The sequence below is a fragment of the Neodiprion virginianus genome, chromosome 6, assembly GCF_021901495.1.
Source record: "Neodiprion virginianus isolate iyNeoVirg1 chromosome 6, iyNeoVirg1.1, whole genome shotgun sequence".
Taxonomy (NCBI): domain Eukaryota; kingdom Metazoa; phylum Arthropoda; class Insecta; order Hymenoptera; family Diprionidae; genus Neodiprion; species Neodiprion virginianus.
Window position 1 is genome coordinate 9885621 of NC_060882.1, and position 22945 is coordinate 9908565.

The following is a 22945-nucleotide window of genomic DNA, read 5'->3' on the forward strand; positions in this document are numbered from 1 at the left end:
TGCGTACGTATAATGCATATGTACGTGTGCCTCGGTGCCTGGATAACCGTTTGACGGTTTGTTTTCACTGGACGATTGGTTTTATCTTTTACTCGTAACACTTTCCTACAAAGTAGAATTATAGTTTGATTATCGCGTCTTTGACAAGTGAGGGTTCTGGATAAAAAAAATAAAATAAAATCACTCTTATTATACAGCGAGAGAGGAATAATGTAGATAGAAATGAACCGGTATTAAGAAATGATCTCTCGCTTAATTTAAACATGGGAATGATTTGACTGTTTCAATTATTAAACTAGATGAAAATTTTCTCTGTTAACGGTAATTCGGGATCACCTGAAGTTGAGACGTAATTCGGAAAATGATCATTAATTTGTTGAGGTTTAATGTCCGGATTGAAACAAAGTCATTCTTGATATCTCGGTAACAGATTTGATTGCGCAACATTGTCGTTATGTAACGTATCTAAATATTCATCAAACGTATCTGCAGCTATTGTTTTTTGACATTAGTTACCCGGCTGGAATTTTCCATCATGTAAATTTCAGTGGGAGCAGTTCATGTTTAGACGCAGATTTGCATTTCCGACTATATAGTTCGCCGTTGTTGCATGAGAAAAAAAAAATAATAATTCAATTCAGTACAGATAACAAAGTAATACACGGCTTGTAGGTATCAGCCATCGATTTAGAATCAATTTGAATAGCGCGTCCCTGAGCGGTGACCTCCGCTGCACCAAACCTGTGCCAATTAAGGATGCATCAGGCGTACAGTCCTGTAAAAACAATGTTGAAACGAAAAAAAATTACGAAATGAATACTAGAAAGAGTAATAAATAAATATAGAAACGAACACTGTAAATATGCAACTGCGATGTGTCAATGAGGTTTGATTAGGCGAAAAAAATATACCATCAATGTATAATGAAAAAGCAATTGAATTCCATAAGAAAAAAGCTCCGAGTTTTTTTCAACAATTTTTGAGACATCGTGCTATTTTGCCATTTTTTAATGACCGAACTGTACCATACATTGAATTTCGGTAACTCGTAGCTCATTTTGTTTGTAAGTGGATTTATCTACAAATCGGCTGAACTTGAATTTATACACATCGTCTCAATTGACCTCAAAGAATATACAATCCGTACATGTATTACAAACCAATAAATTGTTTAAAAATATATCAGGGATCCATGTCAGTTGGTCTGTGTAGAATTTATTTGCACGAATAAAATGAGCTAGGCATAATCTATCCACTTAAATTGTATAAACTACACGAATTTTGCATTGACAAAAGATGCTTGCTCGGTAATACGTAACGTCCTCATCGCGGATGAATTATCACTGAATTATGTATTGCGAACAAAATTTACGATTCCCGATTTTTCTACCCACGTTGAAACTCAGAATATAGTTCAGTTCTAGATTCTAAAACTCTGTTAATCTTCTCAAATTTTCCGTTCTAGCTCATTTGCATAGGAATTGTACATCGGATTCATCCTGAATCCGTCTTGTTAGATTCGGTTTTTCGTTATCCGCTTCCACGTGGTTCGCGGGTGAACATTTTGACGTTATTCGCCACAAATTCAGCTCCAGTTTTCATTTCAACACTGTCAAAAATTCACCATACGTTCACTGTTTCTTCAATTTACAAATACAATAAATTTACTACACAGTTTACTAAAATTACTAAATTGAAATGACATTTTTTCTGTTTTTCTTATAATTTTTAGTAAAATCAAACATTTTTATCACAATTCTAAGGCAAATTCATAGCAATTCACGTCGCTACGTCAACTTTGTAAGCGTCCAAGCTAATTTCGTAATTTTCCAACTTTTGTACCCTAAATATACAGCAAATTCGCAATCATTTTTAACAGCTAAATTTACCTCAAATGCTCAACCAGGCAGCATATGAGTACCTAGCCCTTGACTCTCAACCGTTTCCGAGATGTAAAAAGTTTTCAAAGGAACCGGCTTATCGGTGTCCAGAAAAGATACCGCGTGCGAAACGGGTAATCGACGAAACGAATTTCACTAATTGTTGGATCGAAGGAATCCGAGAACGGACCGACGACAGGCGCTTGCTCAATTAACGGCAAGCTTAATTCGCCTGTATATAATACGTATATACGAGGGCGGGCATTTTGCCCGCGAGATAAGCAGGAAGGGCACCCGCCACTTTTTCAGTCCTTCGAGCCGGCGGCTTGGGTTACACGCGTGGGTTGTGTATATAGGATACATGCAGGTTATACGGTGTGGCGAAACTCGGGGCTCTTCTATTGATTTCCCGGGCCAACGAGATTAGGATTCCCTGTCGCCGTGCCCTCGTCCTCTCCGCTCCTCCCGCGTGCCCGACACCCTTTCCTCAAGAGGAAACGCGTTCAGCGCCAGTCACCCGACCGGAAGGAGCTTTTCCACGCGCCGTTCTACGCGCGCCCACCGATCTCTTTGCCCCCCCCCCCCCCCTCGTTCCGCCGCTCCCTCGCTTCTTCCTTCGACATATGGCATTCCGGATCGCCATACGCGTACACCGCGTTACAAAATAAACCGTTCTCGAATCATGGAGAAAAATTCAATTCTGCGCATACCTTGTTCGAACGATTGGTCGATTTGGGGGGGGGTTCATCTTCCTTTTCAACTTTGTCGTTAATATTTTATGTACTTTTGTAAAATTTTGTCGAATTTTATCCTTTGATTTCGTTTTTTTTTTTTTTTTTGTTAAGCTTTATCTCAAAATGGAACAAAGTTGTTTGGGATGATCAATCCGTCGTTGAGATCTTTGAACGGATCATCATTCTTAGGCTTTAACAGAGCGTGAGGATAGTCAAGTTCAAGTTACTAACGTTGATGTAACATGAAAAATTAGGATAAAATGAATATTTTGCAATTTTAGATTGACTTTGGAGGAGTATAATAGGTCTTCGAAGTACTAGCATGTACTTCGCTTTATCATGATTTACGGAATTTCAGATTATCAGTGAACTACCAAATAACGGATTCTCTTAACATGCATTGTTACAATAACGATATCAATTTTAACTCCATTCAGGATACGTATATTGCATGGACGTTTTGGTAATCTCTAAAATTAGCATCAATTATATTTATACCGCGCAGCAAAGGAATGATGAAATAGCAGACAATTTTTACGCATAAACTTTGTTTGCCATTCCTGAAATTTTTGGGTAAAATCGTGTGATAATCGACGTAAAGTATACCTATATAATTTATATTCACCTGCAGTTAATTATCATTCAACATTTTATTTCAGATACAGTATAATTACGGATTTGGTCATAACGGTTTTTGATTATCGTAGAACAAGTCCCATTAATTTTTTTCTTATTGCGAAAAGCCGCATTTAAATATTATTATTTTGTATCATAAAGGCAAAAATATTATGATTGAATATTACGTATATTATAAATGCAAAGAAGTCGATGTACACCTACTACCTACAGATAGATTCGAAAATACCCAACCAACCGATTCAAAGAGCCTTTGGTGGGTTTGAGAAAGGAAGAAAAAAAAACCTTTGCCAACCCTGCGGCAATTTTGGAACATCCGTGGTATACACATCAGAGGTTGGTGTATAGAAAAAGTTCAAACGGCGACGTGTATTTTATAACACGGGTCACTCGTTCGGTAAATGAAGAAATAAAAATTTACGGAAATAGAGGTACTACACGGTTTGCACATCGTATAAGCGGAGATGTCGACGAGCGTATTATGCGTACCTGCGCAATATCCGAGGCTGTGTACGTACATTTTTTTTATTTCACAAACTCGCATGAAAATTTCGGTAGAGCATTTCACACAGTATATCTCGTCCAAATACGAGCTCTTAATATTGATATTTAGAGGTGCCTACTTTGTTTTTTCCATTTTCCATTCAAATAACACGTAAAGATAGTCGGAAAGTATTTGAATTTTTTTTCCTTGCAAACGGCTTGACTTATAAACTATCTAAATGCGGATTCTTGTTGGAAATTTTATGCTCCGTCAGAAATTACTGAGATAAAATTTTTCTAACTCTAACCGATTACGAGATATTCGCCTATAAACATTGAGTCATGCGCAAATATCTCTTAATCGGTTAGAGTTGGAAAAATTCTATCTCGGTACTTTTTTACAAAGCGTAAAATTTCCTGTAAAAATCTGTTTTAGATAGTCTATAAGTAATATATATATACGAAACGACCGTGATCATCGTTATAAAACGGCTGTAGCTGTAAGCTTTCGTCGAGTTCTACACAGCGACCTTGCCGAGAATCACTTTCAGGCAGTTGCATGAGTGAAATTCAACGATCGGCTTGTTTTCTGTAGTCATACATGAGTCAGGTGCAGGTGCCCGCAGACGTTGGAAAGAATCTGGTCGACGATGCTCGCTTCTAACAATAAGGCAGATTAATTAATTGTATGTACAGTAACGATTAATAAGACTATCCGGTGATGATAATTAATTGATTATCGAAGGAGGTTACTTCGCCAAAAATTTGTAGTCATCACTTTTCCTACGATATGGCTGTGTGACATTGCGTATGTTACGAAAATGATTTGAAAATGCGTAAATAAATAATAACTGGAATTACAAACAGAAGCTTGGATATCGTTTATTTGTTTCAAATCGCTTCTGAGTTGGTAAAAATTTAGTAGATGGGTTCGTCTTCACTTCACGATGGCGTATCTTATTCGGAAAACGATTTTCTACAATTCCACTGAAGCATTGTTTTTTAATCAGTTTAGTAGTATCGATTCGCGTTTAATTTTACGTCATTGCGCCGATGTTGATCGTGACCAACAAATGGCAATGTTGAATAAACTATTGAAAAAGGGGAAAATTTATTTCACTGAGTTTTTAGACAACAGTCTTTCGAATATAAAATCAATCGTCGTAGAGTTTTTTTCAACAATTTTCAAGCGTTTCAAAATAAAGCATCGCGATATATAAACCGTAAGCTTTTATTTTTAATTCCAATATTTTCCATTTTCGCATTTGAAAAACATATCTACTCAAGTTACAAATACAACATCTTGATAACTACTCAACGTGCAACAATCTTGTGCTACAATTAATAAAAAGTTTATATTTTTGGCTAACCAACCTTCTTAACTGTAAATAATCATCGAATCCTTATTCTTTACATTTTTGTATTACCAAATCAAGATATCAATAACTGTTCGGTACTTTGGGCGTAAAAATTGTTATCCCGATCTTGTGTTAAATTCGAAGGAAAATTAGGCTACACGATTTTCTCGTAAAATATTTTATCCCTGCATTGCGAAGTAAAATCATACGGAATAAAATATTGATTATTGCACGCGTTTTATTTCGGTAAAAAAAAAAATTTTACCCGCTGGTAATATTCCTCGTACATTGGCCGACATTTAATGTCTTGAAAAAATGTGCGGTATGTGGTTACGCTCCAAAGTTTAGACCGTACGAGGCGGATAACGACTCGGTCGGATATTATCATGTGTCCCCGTGTAACGGTTCTGGGGTTAACAATTTAATACCCCCTACATCGCCCGATGCCCGGGAATATTATACCTAGCACTGGTTCGTGGGACTATAAAGGCGGCTATAAATGCGATGGAGGCCGATGAAATTCACGCATAGGCTCTGCACGTAACCGTCCGTCTTGCGCTTTTCTCTTTCCGTTGCGCAGGTGTTTTCTATTTATGCGGACCTTGTTCCATGCCTTATGCCTAACTTTGTTTCTACGGGTACAAGTATAGGTCTACCTGCAACAAGCTCGCGGAACTTTCCCTCGAAAATTCACGCTAATCATGCCGAGTAAGATAATCGCCATTTTTACAACGTTTTATACTGTATTTTTGCGTGTTTAAAATACCGTATCGAGTTTTTTTTTTCCAATATATGGTAATCAAATACGGCGTGAGAAATTCTGTTTCGACACGACTACATGGATCATGTGGTTTGACTCGATAATACGGAATGACGTTCTGATCACTATTTTTCTTTCCTTCTTTTTTTGAATAAAGTAAAACAAAACAAAAAAAGTAAAATAAAAATTCTTATTGCTACATTTGATTATGAGGTCGATAAATCTTTTCTTCGTGTATACATAAACTTTGCGTGTATATACACGTATATCTATACCGTATATAAGTGGGAACGTGTCGATGAGATAAAAAGGCTAAAAAAAATAAGTCGGCTAATTTGAAATCGCTTGGACGCTGCCGTCGTTTGATCGAAAAATTATACAGATTACCGTACGTATAATGGTAGAAGGTATCTGGCTCCACGACGGCTCGGCGACAGATTTCGAGGATTTCTTCAAACGAGGTTAACCAATCTGCATAGTGATTAAACGACAGTCGGGATTACGGTAAGAGAAAAGATCGCTGACGAGTTGACGATTTGTTTTTTTACGGATGTTGAACGGATGAAAAACGATCTGTAGATTTTCATGATTAATTATTCCGGAGTAGGTACATAGTTTGAAAGTGAATCGTTTCCAGAGTTCCGTGGGTATAATGGTATTATATGCATATAAGGTTATGCGATCACCTGACACAGCAGTGGCGGCATAAAAGTTGTTGAAAACTTGATGAGTTTTGCTCAGCAGAAAGTAAAATTTAATTTATATGTTAATACATCATTTCGTTTCTTACGTAGGTATTTACAAAAGGAAGAGCAAAAATTTGCATTCAAATCCGGTGTCAGAACTGCTCCACCACCTCCAGATTTTAAATTATGCATGGGTTTATTCCACTCTTAACTTGCGAATCGAAAAATCACGCATGTTTACGGCAGGAGTACTCAAAATCTGAGGTTGATGGAATATTTTTGACACAGGATTCAGATTCGGCATATCCAAAAACATATCACGATTACGGTGGTCCGGTAGCGTCTACCGAAAAAGAAACTTTCTGCTCGCGCGCCTGTGTAATCTAAATACACACGTAGACACAGGCAATCGCGCGTGAGTTCAGGTAGGCGAACACCTTACAACACACCCACAGGATTCATCGATCAATCGAACCAGCTCCGTGGGTAAGGACGGTGGATAAAATGACTGTCGGAAGTGCGTCACGATCTCGAGCAACAAGTTCTCGTCGGCGATAACGGCTTCTCCCCCTCTTCCCTCTCCTCTCACCTTTCGCCATTCTCCATTCTCATTCTCAGTCTCCTACTCCTCCAACGGTTAGTCCGTGACGTCATTACAGTGACGCGATACAGCGGCGCTGCTGTTCCATCTGATGGAATCGCGCGTCGCCGCGTCACGCCTGCGCAGAGAATGCCCATCCATACGTCTACGGTGTACATACACACGCTATACATGGTCGTTTTTATTTGCCGCACGCATGACCCCCACCAACCTATACGCGGGCAGACGTAGCTATGACGTCATTTTAACACGACAACCGTTCTGTTGTGTATTGAAACGAAAATTACGTCACGGGAGCGCACCTGGAACACGTCATTCGCACATCGGTGACGCAGATCTCGCGTCTCGGTACAAAGTCGCGTAGGTTCGACGTATAGGTATAATGTATTGAAATATGTGGGCGGAGAAATTTACCTGTGAATGAGGCTCGGCGAAGATGTTCAGTTATTATACACGTTAAACTATTCGTTTGGCCTTGAATTGGAAAGTTTTTTTAACCGATTGGAAATTATTCTACTTTGATCTGAAATAAATTCGTTACGTTTGTCTCGGTAGAAAAAAATTAAATTCTACTTTTTCGAAATACATGGGAATTAATTTATTTGACACGAGGTTTTGTTGGTTTTTTTATTTTTCTATTATTATTTGTTTGTATGTTTTTTTTTCTGATTTTCTTTTTTCGTTTTGCTTTCGCAACACATTCATGCACCTTACTTTAAACGCGTTTTTCTTGGAACTACGTTTTTAAAAATGGTGTATATGATATCTCGAGCCACAACACAGGTCTACAAAAAAATATTTAATTTCGGCTGTATAGGATGTTTTTTGTAAATATTATGTTTTTGAGTGTGCTGAATTTAAAAATGACTTTCATTTCCCTCCATCACGTACAGTATTTTCGCAAAATACAAGGTGTTTGCATAAAAAAAAAAACACACACACGCACACAACAATAATGAAAAACCACCATTTCATTACAATGCACTAAACAATATTTCTTATAAAAGTAAACAAACAATTTCTTCGTGAAGTGTATTTAACATTCCGTGTTCATTCTTTTCACCCATGAAACGTTTTCTTCTTCTCTTTGATACACCTCCGAATGTATTTCCGCTTTCCATTTTCTGTTTCCCTGTTTGTACTTATTCTTGAGTCTCACTCTAATGCATATTACATGGGAGTATCACTTTTCCATAGGACTCTGAGAATCAAAAATAGGATACCAGATTTGGAATTAAACGAGAGTTTAACTCTAAATGAAACTACAAACACGAGTATTTTCGAGTATTTATCCCGGTTTCGGTGAGTGAAAATCTGTAAGAAAGAATATTGAGAAAACTGTACAAATTTTTGGTTGCAGACATGTGTTGTAATCGATGAATCGACTTGAAATTTGGTACACGTATACAAAGGAATAGTACTTTTCGGCTGACGGGCGATTTTATCGTTTTCAGTTTTTGTTAAATAGTTATAAATAGAAATACAACGTGTTCTCGAGCTGAAAAGGTCGAAAAAAATTTAAGAATATTTTTTCCTCTTTATGGGCCGTCCGTAAAGTACACCTTTTCAGTCGTGTTTTATGACCGTAAAATCGTACTTCACGGCCGGAAAACACGATCAAAGAGGCGTATACTTTACGTATACTCGATCAAAAAATATTGTTCGCACCTCGGTCGTAAGATTTTACGGCTTCGTGAGGATTGCGAGTCCAAGGAACGGACAATGCTTACTCGGTCCGTGAAGTCCTACTTTACAGCCTAGGTTCGAAAAATATTATCCCGGCGTCGCCAAATAGGAGAAGAGAAAAAAAAAACCGCCAGCCAAAAGCCAATAAATTGTACGTAGATAATCAGTATACTTTTTATTTTTGTGCCAAACCACCGATACTTTTGATATCATGTAAACCGTTTGACCGCAATTTTTTTCCGATAAAACTTTTTAAATGTGTTGAACATTATTTCAATTATTTAACTTACACGACTCCCCCCCCGTATTTACCGCCTCCAGTGCTGTTCTTAATTCAATTACTGGCCTTCCGCTAGTTAGCGAGCATCTGCAGGAAGAATCTTTACTTACCGTCACTGGATTAACAAACCGAGCGCGTGCTGCAATAAAATTCTATAGTTAATAATATTAGTTCATTTCGCTGAGGGTGACAAAATGAAACAAACGTAACAAGCTGATACCTATAAAATCGCTAAAAATCATACATTTTTAATTTCCAATCATGAAAGTTTGGAGTATTTAGGTATTTCACTGTAACGTTATTCTCATTTATATACGTCAATATTGCCATACCCCTTGAAAAACGTATAAATGCAGTTTCACTCTGTATATCCACTTGAAAGTTGATTCGGTCTGCTGAATCGAAACTCCAAATCGAAGGATTTGATTGCGTCTATCTACGGAGCGAAGGATCTAGACGCCGAAAACCACGAAGCGCAGGATTAAGCTATATTACGCATTTACGGGCGCCCATTTTTACTTATTTCGTGTCGCATTTTCGTAAATTGTTTTTTCGGTAATACCGTCAGATAATGCGTTCGGATTCAATTAAAAATCAGTAGGCTTCAAGATTTTTAAGGCATGTACTTCTTTTTTAAACTCGAAATGCAATACGTATAGCGGTTTGACACATATTCAGATCCCAATCAGTGTTCTTTGCCTAACGATTTTATTAATTCTTCCCTCCCAAGTGCAAGTTCGGATCCGCTTCAAAATCAATAGGGGGCGAGATTTCCATACCATTAACCGTCTAGCATTAACTACTCTCTCAAATTTGAACTCAAGGCGTGTAACCTTTCGCCACTCATTGAGGTCCCAAGCTATGTTCTGTCGAGCAGGAGCGGAGAAGAAGAATTTTCATTTTACATCAACTTTCACTGTTGATATGATAGAAATTGTAGTAAGGATTTCAATCAGATTTATCGTGAGTCTTGTTGAAAAATATTCACTCGTTCCAGAGATATGACACCCTGATTTAGGGGAGAAGTTGGGCCGCGTAAATAATTCTTTCTCGGCCAGCGCTTCCCGGCATACGGGCAATTGGCGGCGATTTTGATTTCATCTTTACTACATTTAACCCTAAAACACATGTTTCTTTTTATCTTCCAACTCGTGAATGGGATCGATAAAGAGCCCACGCGTTTCTTGTTCGTAAGATCGTTCCAAAAAGTAATAGTGATACTCGTAAGTAGTCATAAATCTTTTTGTTTTTTAATAAGGAAACGAATGGTGAGGAGAAAATTTAATTTCATTGAAGTATAGTTGTAGTATTAGGGTCATGTAGTACTCCTATCTTTGCCGAGCGAGCAAACTCACCTTTCTCTTCGTATATTAAATAAACAAACGAACGAAAAAGATTCGAATTTCGACGGTGCGTCGCTCTTTTGTAGCGAAATTTAGAAAAATTACTCATGTCCCGAAAATCGTCTAAAAAAAGTGGGTTTTTTTGACACGAGTTATTATTTCGACATTTCCCGAATTTCAGGGGCCAAAAAGTAGATGGTTGAGATACTTTTCGCCATTACGGTAAGAACGAGGAGTAAAATGAGCTATCGTCAAACTGTTTTCATGCAATATTGAAGTTGCTGGACGAGAACTAGGAATTACAATAATTTCGTAAATAACAGATGCTCTTAATATGATCAGCTGGGTGCACGGCAGAGCGTTCCCTGGTTGGCAACGTAAGTATTAACGCGATAATGTCTTTCTATGTTACGAGCGCAGTTTAAAAGTCGTAAACGACCCCGTGCACGTATCCTAGGTATAATATACAACAGTTGGCACGAAGCTTTAATTCTGAATGATCAACAAGTAGTAACTAAAGATAATATCTGAAGTAACTGACAGTGGTTGATATCGCAAAACCAACATAAGTTGAAAAATCTCCATAAGAAAATTGTTTGTAACAGATGTATGTATTATTATATATATCCACACACGTGTAATTGTTACCGCGACAAGGTGTCGGAAGAATAAGGTTGTTGGGTCGTAACAGAAAAGCCCACGAGTCTTTGTCGGCGGAGTGTTTGAGAGGTTGTAAGGTTGTAAGGGTGTAAGGGTGTAAGCGGAGGCGGTACGGAGAACGGAACACATGGCTTCATATATAATAGTCGGGGCTTGTAAGCACAGTGTAAACGCGTGCGTGAGATATAGATCCACGTATATGGTGCGTTACAGGGTAAATACCGGTCCCCCATTTCGGTCGGATATACGGTGCAAGTGGCTAAATATTGAGCGACGGTTTCGTCAGCCTGCGGAGGATCCGAGACACGTGCATTAGGCTAAAATCCGACGGACATTCACCACCCGACAACTTAACACACGCGTGCTTTTAAATCCGCCCCCTTTTTTTTTCTCCCTTACTCGGAGTAATCAATTGCTGGAATAAACCCTTCAATTTTCCGCACCACTTGTTCGTGTCTGCACACCCCCTTCAAATTTCTATCCCGCGAGCTGCGCCGAGCATTTTTAATCCGATTGGATTATTTTCAGGATCGATAATCACCGCAGGTATTCATCACCTTCGGTATTTGCCTCTTTTTTGCTTATCTTTCACGCATTAATTAGCAGCTATGTTTTATCATTAGCATTATTGTTTTTGCTGCTTACTTTATAGGTAGGTATAAAAGTTATATCATCTGATCCCGCGGAGTGAATATTGTTGAAAAAAATTACGCGACTCTTGACACGTCGAATGATATTTGAATTTCTGAATAAAAGAAAACGGATGAAATAATATTCATATACGACGATACTCACGAATGATTGACCGATTATATGCATTGCAAATATGATGAATTGTCCGCGAGACGGTAGAATATAAATTATCCATACTTGGTCGTAAATTCTATCCGAATGTAAAAAGCTGGATAAAAAGTTTCCTTGAAAAATACATACCAATTGGCTTGGAACATTTCAACGGCGAGTAATGCAAAAACCTCAAGTCTTGTTTTGTCCCGATGAATTATACCCAAGTATGTGAAAAAGCTGCACCGTGCTTGCCCCTTCGTTATTCCTCTTCAAGCTAATTTTCAACTCATCACTTAAAGGCTCGTGGCTGATGTTTATCGCTTATCCGCTATACCCGTTATAGGTAAGAAAATCAACAGCGCTGGATTTAGAAAAAAAAATTACTTACCTTTCCGTGTAACGTGTCGACCTGAAGTAAGCCTGAGAAAAAGCAAAGGCGAAACGTCGATAAATCACGTTAAAGAAACGAACCGACCACGAGATGGTCCAGATAATAACTATGCCGAGATGCTGTTGTGGGTATAGTAAGGCAGTCGATGATGATACAAAAGGAACGTCTTCGAGGGGTGATTGACTTTGTGGCGAATAAACTACACAGCGCGAACTCTACGGACGTGACGGTTATTTAATTAATCCTGAGACGTAACGCTTGCGTTATCGGTTACGTTACAAGAACAGAATTTCCACAAGGCCGTGTCTCGATTATGCCATTATTATATAAATTATCTTATACATCACCCGAAAATCCCCAACAGAAACTTGTTTATGTCTGGGATGCGTCATTTTGCTGTGTCTGCGAAACGATTTCTTGCTGACAGTGAGTTGTCGGATTTATGTGCAATTATGTTGTTTACTCTACAGTATTACGCGTCAAGGAAATATGTAAAAGTAGTTTGCCAATCGGCCGACCCATCTTCAATTTTCCGGTTCGAGAAGAACCGATTTTGAAGAAATAAAGTTCACCGATCTTCAACGTGACTTAAAGCAGATCAATTTTATTCTCTTTACCTCTCTATTTGATGTCAACAAAATCTCATAATCAATGCGATCATATCGCAAATCATCGCGGTTATACGGATAATCGAGTTAATTTCGATCTGATTTGTGGAATCCTAAATCACTCTTGGGACACAGCAGCTGCACGGCACGCTCGGATCTCTTGGTGCTTCGCGTGTACTCCATTGTATACATATATTTACCCATGTGACGTATGATCCATGGATGCATATGCAGGCAGGTACATTATCGACCGGACAAAAGGGCGATAATCCTGCAAAGTGCTAATTTCTTTGGATTCTTTTACTTCTTGCGAGGAGTTCAGCGACCCTTCGTGGATCTAAATATAACTTGGAATTCGCGCGTTTGTGCGTACTTGAAGTATTGTCAAAATGTTCCTCGACCGTATTGGATTAGTCTGGAATTTTTCTGGACCATTCTCTCAGACGCTTTCAATATGAGGAAAGAGAAGTTTTGAAATAATATTCTTACATTGCTGGAATAATAATCGACAGTGTAAAATCGACTTCCTTAAATTTCTTCGAATATTGTGATTCATCGGGAAATTTTACGATCATATTTTCTTTGTAACAAGGAAAAAATGCAAAATTTTGGTGGAAATTTTATTAATTTTTTTTGCAAACGATAAACGCATGAAGATCTGAGAAAGCTTCGTTCTGGTTATGTCGACCGGTAAAAAGATGCTGCTACGTTTTAAGAATGACCAAAACATTTCTTAGTAAAAAAAATAAAATAAAAACAAAATACAATAACACTGTGAAAGAATGTTTTGCAAATTTTAAAATATCCGAACAACTAAGGAAAAAGTTGAGAAATAATTGTCATTGCCAAGTTAGCTGAATACCGAAAAACGTGTCGCAATATTCTGCGGATAATATAATAAATAGCAGTGGGACTTTTTTTTTAAGCGTCCAATTGAGTTATGCGTGTATTTTGTTTCTGACCGCATGAAAACTTGTTAGATAAATATTGCTTGCAATTCGGTGTTCGTAACTGAACAGTTACTGCTGTCACATTAACTACGCTACTCTATACAGGATATGTGTAAAAAATTATGCATTCTAGAACAACGAAAATCAAGATCGCTCAATATGCGTACAGAAATCCTAATTTTGGGAGATTTTGTAGTTACACGTAACATTGCCGGAAACATCTCAACCTCAGCTTCATTGAGTATAATAAAACCTCCTCAAAGTCATGCGCTTACGTACGATGAATGAAAATATGAAGCGGAGGTAAATAAAAAACTGTAAGCATTTTCGACACGTTCGCGAATATACGCAGTTTCCAGAATTCGGGATGATTCGGTTTTGTTCTCCTAGGTCACTGTGTATTACGGATTTATCGTTGGTCCTAATACCTCGTCGTGTTTGAAACGAAACCCTGGACAACTCTAACCTGGAGGAACAAGTACTCGACTGTTTCGTTTCATTCAGCTCTGTTCCAAACCGGTTAACAAAGCGATTTGAATTCTTCGCATTGATTAGAGTACAATCGACGTTTCGTTCGTCCAAACTTTTTCCGATCTTCAAAGTGTCGCAATTATCTTCCTCCAACCTTATTTTTCAACGCGCTCATTAGGGGCCATTCAAGTATTAGCTAACCATGAGACACGGTTAGGCTATTCGAAGAAAGGTTATCAAATGTTACCTTATAGTATAAGGCATTATCGGCAGGCGTTAACTAACGTAATGAATTCCCGTTTTACTGGAAGTGTTAATGTGTGTTAATAATTAATAATGATGAACATTTAATAATGTAAGAATAAATTGATCAGAATGTGACTATAAATGATCGAGGGGGAAATAACTTGAGATTTTAGTGAAACGATAATTTTTTGACTCGAGTTAATTCAAATTAAGTCACGCAATTCTAATTTTTTTTTTATTTCAAATTAATTTTTTTAAAATTCAGATAGATTTTTGTGATTCAACTAAATTCATTTCAATTGATGGATTTCAATTTTTTATCGATAATTCACTCTAATTCTTACTCCAAAAAAAAAAAAAATCAAGTCATTACTTTGTATTCTCTGTTAATTGAAATTATTATGCATTTTTTTTTTTTTTTGGCTATTTCAAGTCAAGTTCTTATTTCAATTAATTTTTTTCTCTGCAAACAGATAATTCTGACACGAATCGAAACTAATTGAAACCAACTGGACATAATTTTCCACAATCCAGTTATTTCTCTGTCAATTCTCAACATTTCACTTAACTTTTAGTAGTACAGTCAGTACTCATTAATTAAGTGAATCGTCGTTAATACAGATGAATTACAATCAATTCACAGACCAATCGACACGTCAATTCAGCGAATTATTTCCTCCTTCGGAATAGATTTGCCGTAAGACTATTAAAAAGCGTTAGCAAACGTTAAAAAACAATACTGGACAAAACAAGCAAAAACGTTACAAATCCTTATCACCAGTAGTGGTAGGCAAAAATTTGCTAACAATACGTTAATGCTAATCCTTGAACGGCGCCTAAATACCGACGATCCGATAAGGTACAGGTAAACCGTAAAGCGCGGTAAACGTTAATCGTGAAAGCTAAAAGTAAAAAGAGATCGTGGAAGGATGTCTACTATCATCATCATTAACGCAGGATCAACGGGTGTACGATCGGCACCCGCAACGAAACGCGTTTCGGTTCTTATTCGAGTTGTCCGTCCTCTTTGAATTGAGTATTTGAATGAATTTTTTTTTTCATATTTAGGGGTGCATAATGCAGTGCAAGCAAAAATAATGAGGACGTATTTTTTGTTTTTCGTTAAAAATGATAATGTTTCATGCTACAGGTGATTGAATTTCACTGATTTTAATATATACAGATATACCTTAACATGGGTGACGTCGCAATGTTATAGTTTTCAATCTGTTATATTAATGGCAATTTTGATTCAAGCGTAAAAATAAAAAATACGTCGAAAATATTTTCATCCCAATCTACAAGAATAGTAAGTAAAAAAATTACATTCAAATACTCAATTCACTCGTCGTTTGGCCGTAGGCGCGGAATAGCCGGCAAAGCTTCTTTCCTCCTCGGAGGTTCGCGATTCGGCCGCCAGGATTCGCCTCGAGCGGTTTTGTCCGGCCGTCGGGCAGCAGCAGCCGACGACTCCTCCCCCTTTTCCGTCGTCAGTACGGCGATCACAATATGGCTTCCGCCACCGCGAGCAAGTGAGAGTCAAAGTGACATTAAATGGAGGAATACCGCGACGTGTTTACCTGAGGAGGATATTACTTGTCCGGACGTTGCGAGGTAGATAATTCGATTACGGCGGATGATGAGGAGGACTGGGGGGGTCGCCGTATGAACTCGAGATCGAGCGAGTTGCCGGTGTGAATCACGGGATCGCGGCCACCGCGATGGCCTCGATCGTTCACGATTGTTTTACTGACAGATTCCCTGCCAGAACGCGAGTGTCGATTCAAACCACGTATCTACGTCTGCGTTCGTTATCGTCCGTCGATACCACGGACCGTATGTCCTCTACGTACAATGTCGAGATACAACCACCCAAGTGTTCCTTCGTTCCGTCGTCGTCGTCGTCGTCGTCGTCACCTGCGCTTTATAATAACGCCGTTCCAAACAGTGGATTATATCGTGCGACGATGAATGCAGTCTCGTTTCTCGATCGTTGTTTGGCCTAGTCTTTTGCCGAGGAAGAGAAACAAACGACTCGCGGCTACGTGTCGGCGTTTGTTACTGATTCGATTTGCGTAACTCTTGTTCGTTCGTCGAAAACCGCGTGTGTATCTTTTTTTCTTACACCTTTTTTCGATTTCTCTCTCTCTCTCTTTATCTAATATTTCGTTTCGTGCCTACGTTTGTGGTGCGAATACGTCGTCAGATGATTTTGACGCGGAGTGAGAAAGGATAAGCACACGAGAGACGGAGATAGGATAGTGAGAGAACAGTGAAAAACGTTGCGACAAATAATTTTTCTCTCCTCGAATCGTCTCGTTCTTCGTCTGTTGTTTGAAAACCTCCTACGTTTCATCGTTATTAAATTGCTTCGCGTCGAAACGTCATGAGAGGGGCATCATCCCTGATCGACACGTGACATCGCCCCAAACTGGATAATCGCAACACGCGTTCGATCTCAGTCTGGATATCGTCATGAAAAAACCACCACGGTGAGTCTTTTCTCTCTCAAAGTTATCACCCTGTTTTATCCTTAATCCTACCTTGTTTTATACACGCTACACGCCTTCTCCCCCAGCTTGCTTACCGCCTATCTGTCTCTCTGTTTGTCCGTCCCTCCGTCCCTCCGACACCCTACGATTGCCCTTCTTGTTCCTTCTTTCGGGTCACGGTATATATTTCTACGCACACACATGTACGCATACCTGCATACCTGCATCCACGCGCATGCTTTTTCTTTTTCTTCTTTTGAATTTCCATCGCCTGCACCACCACCACTACCAGCTGCTGCTGCTGCTGCTGCTGCTGCTGCTGCTTCGTACTCCTTTTAACCTCAGGGCAGAGAGGCTTCAGGTTTTCGGCTGCCTCTGTTATAGCCGCGTTTAAGCAGCCCCGTAATTATACCCCTGGTATTATGCTCACGGGATACGCCATCTCGAGGCTTTTTGAAATTTTATACAAAAAAAAATATTGATACGTCTAACAGAATTGCAGTGTTTTCTTATCTGCTATGAATTTAATGTATTCTGCAATGTATCGTGTCGCGCACACGCGTGACAAAGCCGAGGTCCGATCGTTAATATACCGATGATATACGTGGGGTGCATGGGTTGTGCACGTTGGCGCATAACTGATTGCGAAGACGAAAAGTCTCTGCGTGTGCTTGCACAATTATTATTTAAACTGGCAGAGTGGTTGAACAAATTAGTCAGGACGATTGTGTTTACCTTCTACTCTTCGGTTAACGACAGTTTGAAAAAAAAAATCTGATTTCTTTACACCGAGGAGTCACCGACGTCATGCTAAATATGAAAGTGACGAAGGTTTGAAAAGTTTTGTTGCATGGATTCGTATCTGAATTTTGATACGTTCGGGTCTCTTTCTTGGATAGTTGATAAATAACCGTTGTGTACGGATTCGTGCGTTTTGGAGTCAAGCAGGAAAATATACCTAGTCTGTGTCCCTCGCTCACTCTCTCTCCTCTCTCTCTCTCCCTTCCTTTTTCTCTCTCGTTGCCCCCTCTCGCACGCTTCTTCTCCGCTCTTCTAAATATACTTTTGTAAATCTAAATACCTGAGTGAGAAAAGAATGGTGGCAGGAAGGCAGGCAGGCAGTCGCTCGAGTGCCCGACACTCTCCAACTTTCTCACTCCTTGTATTTTATTTTGTATTTATACACGTAGCTTTTGACGAAGAGAACCGTTCTTACGTTTTTTCTATTACGATAATCGTCGCATTCGGAGGTCGATTTAAAAAAAATAAGAAACACCTACGATAGAGATAATTTGATATTTTTTACTGCGTACTTACTACACTTCGATCGATCGGCATTTGCTGCGGAAGATATGACGAATAATGCACTTCTCTGATACTCGTATGCATATATATATATATATGCATACCGCATCCGAAAGTCTATACAGTGACGAAGAGCGGAGTGTCGGTGCGAAAGGCTTGAAATTCGTTGCAATTGACAAAGTTGAGAAAATAAAAGAAAAACGCAGCTAAGGAAAATGACCAGGCGGCTCCAAATGTCACAACACAAAACTCTTACTTATTGTTAGCTACACATATTATACGTATATACGCCACAGATAATACATAGATACGTGTCGTGACGAACAAAATTCGGCACCGTTAATTCGATGTCAAACGAGGATATTAATTACCTTCGATATTAGCGGGCGCCGATATGTCGGTCGTCGCCGGAACAGCAACGTTGCCATTTATCTGTATTTACTACAGTTTCTACGTTACTTGTTGTTAGCGGTAGGCTCGCTTTGGCAGCGTGCGTAACTCCTTGTTACAGGCATGACTAACTTTACGTTAGCCAACTGTGTTTTCTTTTCACGCCAAGGCGCGTTTGCCGTTCCTACCCGGTGGCTAAGTAACTGCTTTCGGTATATAATAAGTATATTACTTAGGCCGAAACACTGTGTGGGTTCGAATCGAGCGAACCTCAAATCCAACGTAAAAACCTGTGGAGGAGATATCGGACTTACGCAGGTGCTCGGTAGGCGTGTATATTCTTCTCTGATGTTGAGCTGTTCAACGTATTATTGCAATTTGTTTGCTCCTCTCTTTGCCGCCTCTTCTTCTGCTTCTTCTTCATATTCTTTTTATTTTTCTTCTTCTTCGCGTTGGTCTAAACCGTCCGTCTAGATGCGTCAACCTTGAAAAACGTGAAAGAATGTGTGCATGGTCGTCTAGTCACGTGAAAGCGATTGTCTGAGTTTCAAGTTGTTGAAAAATAATAACGATGAAAGAAAAATAATTTATTTTATTAACAGTAACAACGACACTTTTTCGGGTAAACTGCGTGCACGTTATTTTGACAAATGGATATTTTTTAGAAATGTGATTCGGTTGAGGTGCGGTGATTTCAATTTGACAAATCATGAGTATGATTTCAATTGTTGAAATACATTGAATAGAAAATCAACTCCAGTCAATTGAACCCGGTATGCATACAAACATTCAGTTGGAAGATAACATCGACCTAATTAACTTCAACGAAAATTGTGGTCATTAAAATATTTACGTTCTTTTCTAGTCGATCTAATTATGTAATATTCTTTTTACAGTAACGCGTTTTCCATGCTTTTTTCCGTACACAAAGTACCCGTTTCTATGACAGTCGAGTGAGTCTGCGGATGCGCACGCGCGGAGTACTGAAAAGACCATTTTTAAGTCCTAGGAGTTCAAAGTGATATTTTCTACACTGCGCGCATGCGCTGTGCGAACAAATCTGACAATACGCGAGCCTGACCTCAATTTCGTGTTTCGTGAAAAAAACGCGTAACATATTCTTGTTATGTAAAGAATCGTGTGCAACAAGGAGGCAACGACCTTTTCGCCTCGCGTATTTTCGATATTCGTCTTGGGCTCACCTACGACTCGTATTGCAAACTTACGCTCGGCCCGAAAATACTTAGTTTGCCTCCTCGTTACACAACATATTATTAATCGATTAGCGAAAATGTTTACTCCAATTAAGCAGATACTTATTTCCTCTGGTGTATTCAAGCGCGCACTTTTACTTGATTGACGAGATTTTGTTTCAACTGAAAAGACCGACTTCCTTTCTAATATACGACACGATCATTATCACGTCACTCGTTACGCGGTGCATAGCTGAGTAAGAATATTTCAGTTACAGTACGCGTAGGGCGTGCAGTGAGAAAGAAATAAGAAGACAGGATGACAAGTATAGACTTACAGTTTATTAGAGTCGAATGTAAGGTCGAAATGCAGTACCAGACGTAAAACTGACACACCGATACTTGAACGAGAAGAATTGTCGGTGTTTTCTAAACAATCGGAAACACAAAAAAAACAGTGAAATCAAACTTGATATTCGTGTTATTGACTCTGTTTTTTACCCGCTAGTTTCATAAATTGATTTTTTTTTTTTCTTAGTAAACAATAATGCCACCATACTCGAGTCTGTGAACACTTTTATCGATTTGTGAAAGTCGGCCTTACGGATACTATGTACGAGCGAAAAACTGGCGAAGGTAATTGAAATTGACGATCTAAGGCTTTGACTACCGGGCGCGATCCAATCTTGTCTTACGACGATGAACCTTTTCAGCTTTGAGAGAGAAAATCACACCGCGGCACGAGCATTCAACGATAAACGAAGAAGTGTTTGCAAGACGTTTTTCTCTCTCCAATTCTGAGAGCTTCCTTATTTATCATTCATTTTTCAATCAGCAGCAGCAGCAGCAGCGGACACTAATACTCCGCAATCTCGATAACTTTATCGTATCTCGTAGGTCAAAGATCGTTAAAGATCTCTTTGACACGCCTCGGCGAATTTTCGAGGAAACCGTTTTGGGATTTCCGAACAGGGTGCCGCCCATCGACTCAATAATGTGACAATCTTATCCCGGGGCGGATTTCCTTCGATTTTCGGCTATTCACAGCGGTCACCGGATTTCCCTGGGGCAGCAAGTCTCTATACGCGTACACGACGATGTATTATACATGCACCTAGTCGCCATAATAGCCTATTTTCAACGAACGAAACACACCGACGAAATGTGGCGAAAGAGATATTTTTCTTTATTCAAAGTAACTGTTTCTAATTGATTTGTTATGTGAATTTAGAGAGAAACATTTCTTTCCTCACGTTCGGTAAATCTTTGGTAAAAAATTAATTTCACGCGCGCGCGCGTGCGTGTCTATTATTGTAGCTTCTAGGACTTCATTTGTCTCATTTCGTCAAATTTTTACCATCAGCCAGAAATGTTATCGTCGCATTAATATGCCGCGATAGGGCGGCGGGTAGAAGCCATATCAGATCGCGTTATCCTGTGAATTGAGGCCGATCCGTGACCAAAGCAAATGTTTGGTACACCTCGCGAACAAACGGGGGACACCGTTAATTTCGAATCTAGTGAAATAAACTTTGCGGTTGTTGTTCTCGACTGTAATTATCATTGTGCGGTTCGCGTTAATTATACCTTGACCAAACTCAGTGAATATTTTCATTAAATATAACCCGTAATATGTATGTACCGAGGGGCGATGAGAGTTATGTGTTGTAACAAAAATTACATAGTAACGCGTTTGATTATTCGGTATGTGTTGCGTATTGTGCAATCGCAGCTACCGACGCGTAAAATTTAACATTATTTGATTTTTTTTTTGTATTTCTTCTTCAAAAATATGCACACGACGAAATTTGAAAATCAATAATAAATCGGAAAAACGATAAGCAATTCGATTATCCTTGTGCGAATAAATTTATTCCCTGCATTATTCATTTGGTCTTCTTGGATTACAGTAATTTAAATATTGTAGCAATTTCAGACATATCGATAAAAATTTGAACTTTATTCGTATTGATTGGTTAATTTCGTTTTAAAATCAATAAATAAACATTATAGTTTCTGTTATCACAGCAGAATGAAATAATAGTTTCTATAACATCTCTACGTATAATACTTATTAGAAGAATCTGTAGTTTTTGGAAAATCAATTTAAAAAAAAAAATGGTAGACTATCCCCTTAATAAAATACATGCATAAACAGGGTTTTGGTTAATCCATCCAAGAAACTTGAATCGGCCGCGATAATTCGGAGGGAAGAAAAGATTCAAATGAATTCGAAGATAGAACCTTTTTCCTCTTCGAGATACGCGTACTCTTTTCGTTTACGCTCTGCATCCCGAGTGTCGCAGAATGCGAGGATTTTCGCTTTGATTTTTTACAAGTTTAAATTATAGCTCACGTCGGTACGTACGTACAACGTTCGCAAAACGTGAGTGAGGTAGATACGTCATGAACCTACCGTTTTAGGTAGGTACATCATGAACTGTGGTTTAACTTGCGCCGAATGTACGGAATTTACGGCCAAAATCAGATCTGCTACGGTATATAAATTTAGGAGATTAAGGGATGACGGATAGCCTCGAGCCTCGGTCGGCCAAGGGCCCCGGGATCAACGTGGGGGTCATTCCACGTTCGTCGTTCTTGGCAATTTCCCTCCCGCTGCTGCAGCAAGGCGGGCTTATTTTATCGAAAATCGTGTACCCAGAGGTGCGGGTGTGATACGTACAAACGAACCAACCGGCCTGCGTCGGATTCCGGAAGTTCTATTCACGCTAACTTTGAGCTAGACGAGTCGTCCCAGGTTTACCACCGCCTCGCTATTCTTCACCGACTATAGTGTAACATTGATTGGCCCACAGCCATGGCTTTGTAACGACGATAAACTATCGACGGTTCCTCTTTCCCACGGCTGTGTCTCTGTCGTATATACTTAATGCTTAGCGGGAGAATCAGAGCTGCGTTGATTTGATTTTATCATGTCCAACGTTACTATGCGATGATCGAAAATCTCTAACGTATTCGTCCTACGGTGTTTCCGTAAAGCTGAAG

General features: G+C 39.0%; 1 protein-coding gene across 5 annotated transcripts in view; it reads left to right on the forward strand.

The window, feature by feature from the left end:
• Positions 1-22945, forward strand: part of LOC124308255 (AF4/FMR2 family member lilli) — a 204497-nt gene that overhangs the window by 32798 nt on the left and 148754 nt on the right. For 2 of the 5 annotated variants that reach the window (XM_046770810.1, XM_046770812.1), the window contains exon 1: positions 16054-17051. The exons of the other annotated variants lie outside the window; for them this stretch is intronic. Coding sequence is in view for 1 of the 2 variants with exons in the window: in XM_046770812.1 (XP_046626768.1) it covers positions 17035-17051 (17 nt within the window). In the remaining variant the exon portion in view is untranslated. Of the gene's footprint in view, positions 1-16053; positions 17052-22945 lie in introns of those variants that run through there. 5 annotated transcript variants of the gene reach the window in all.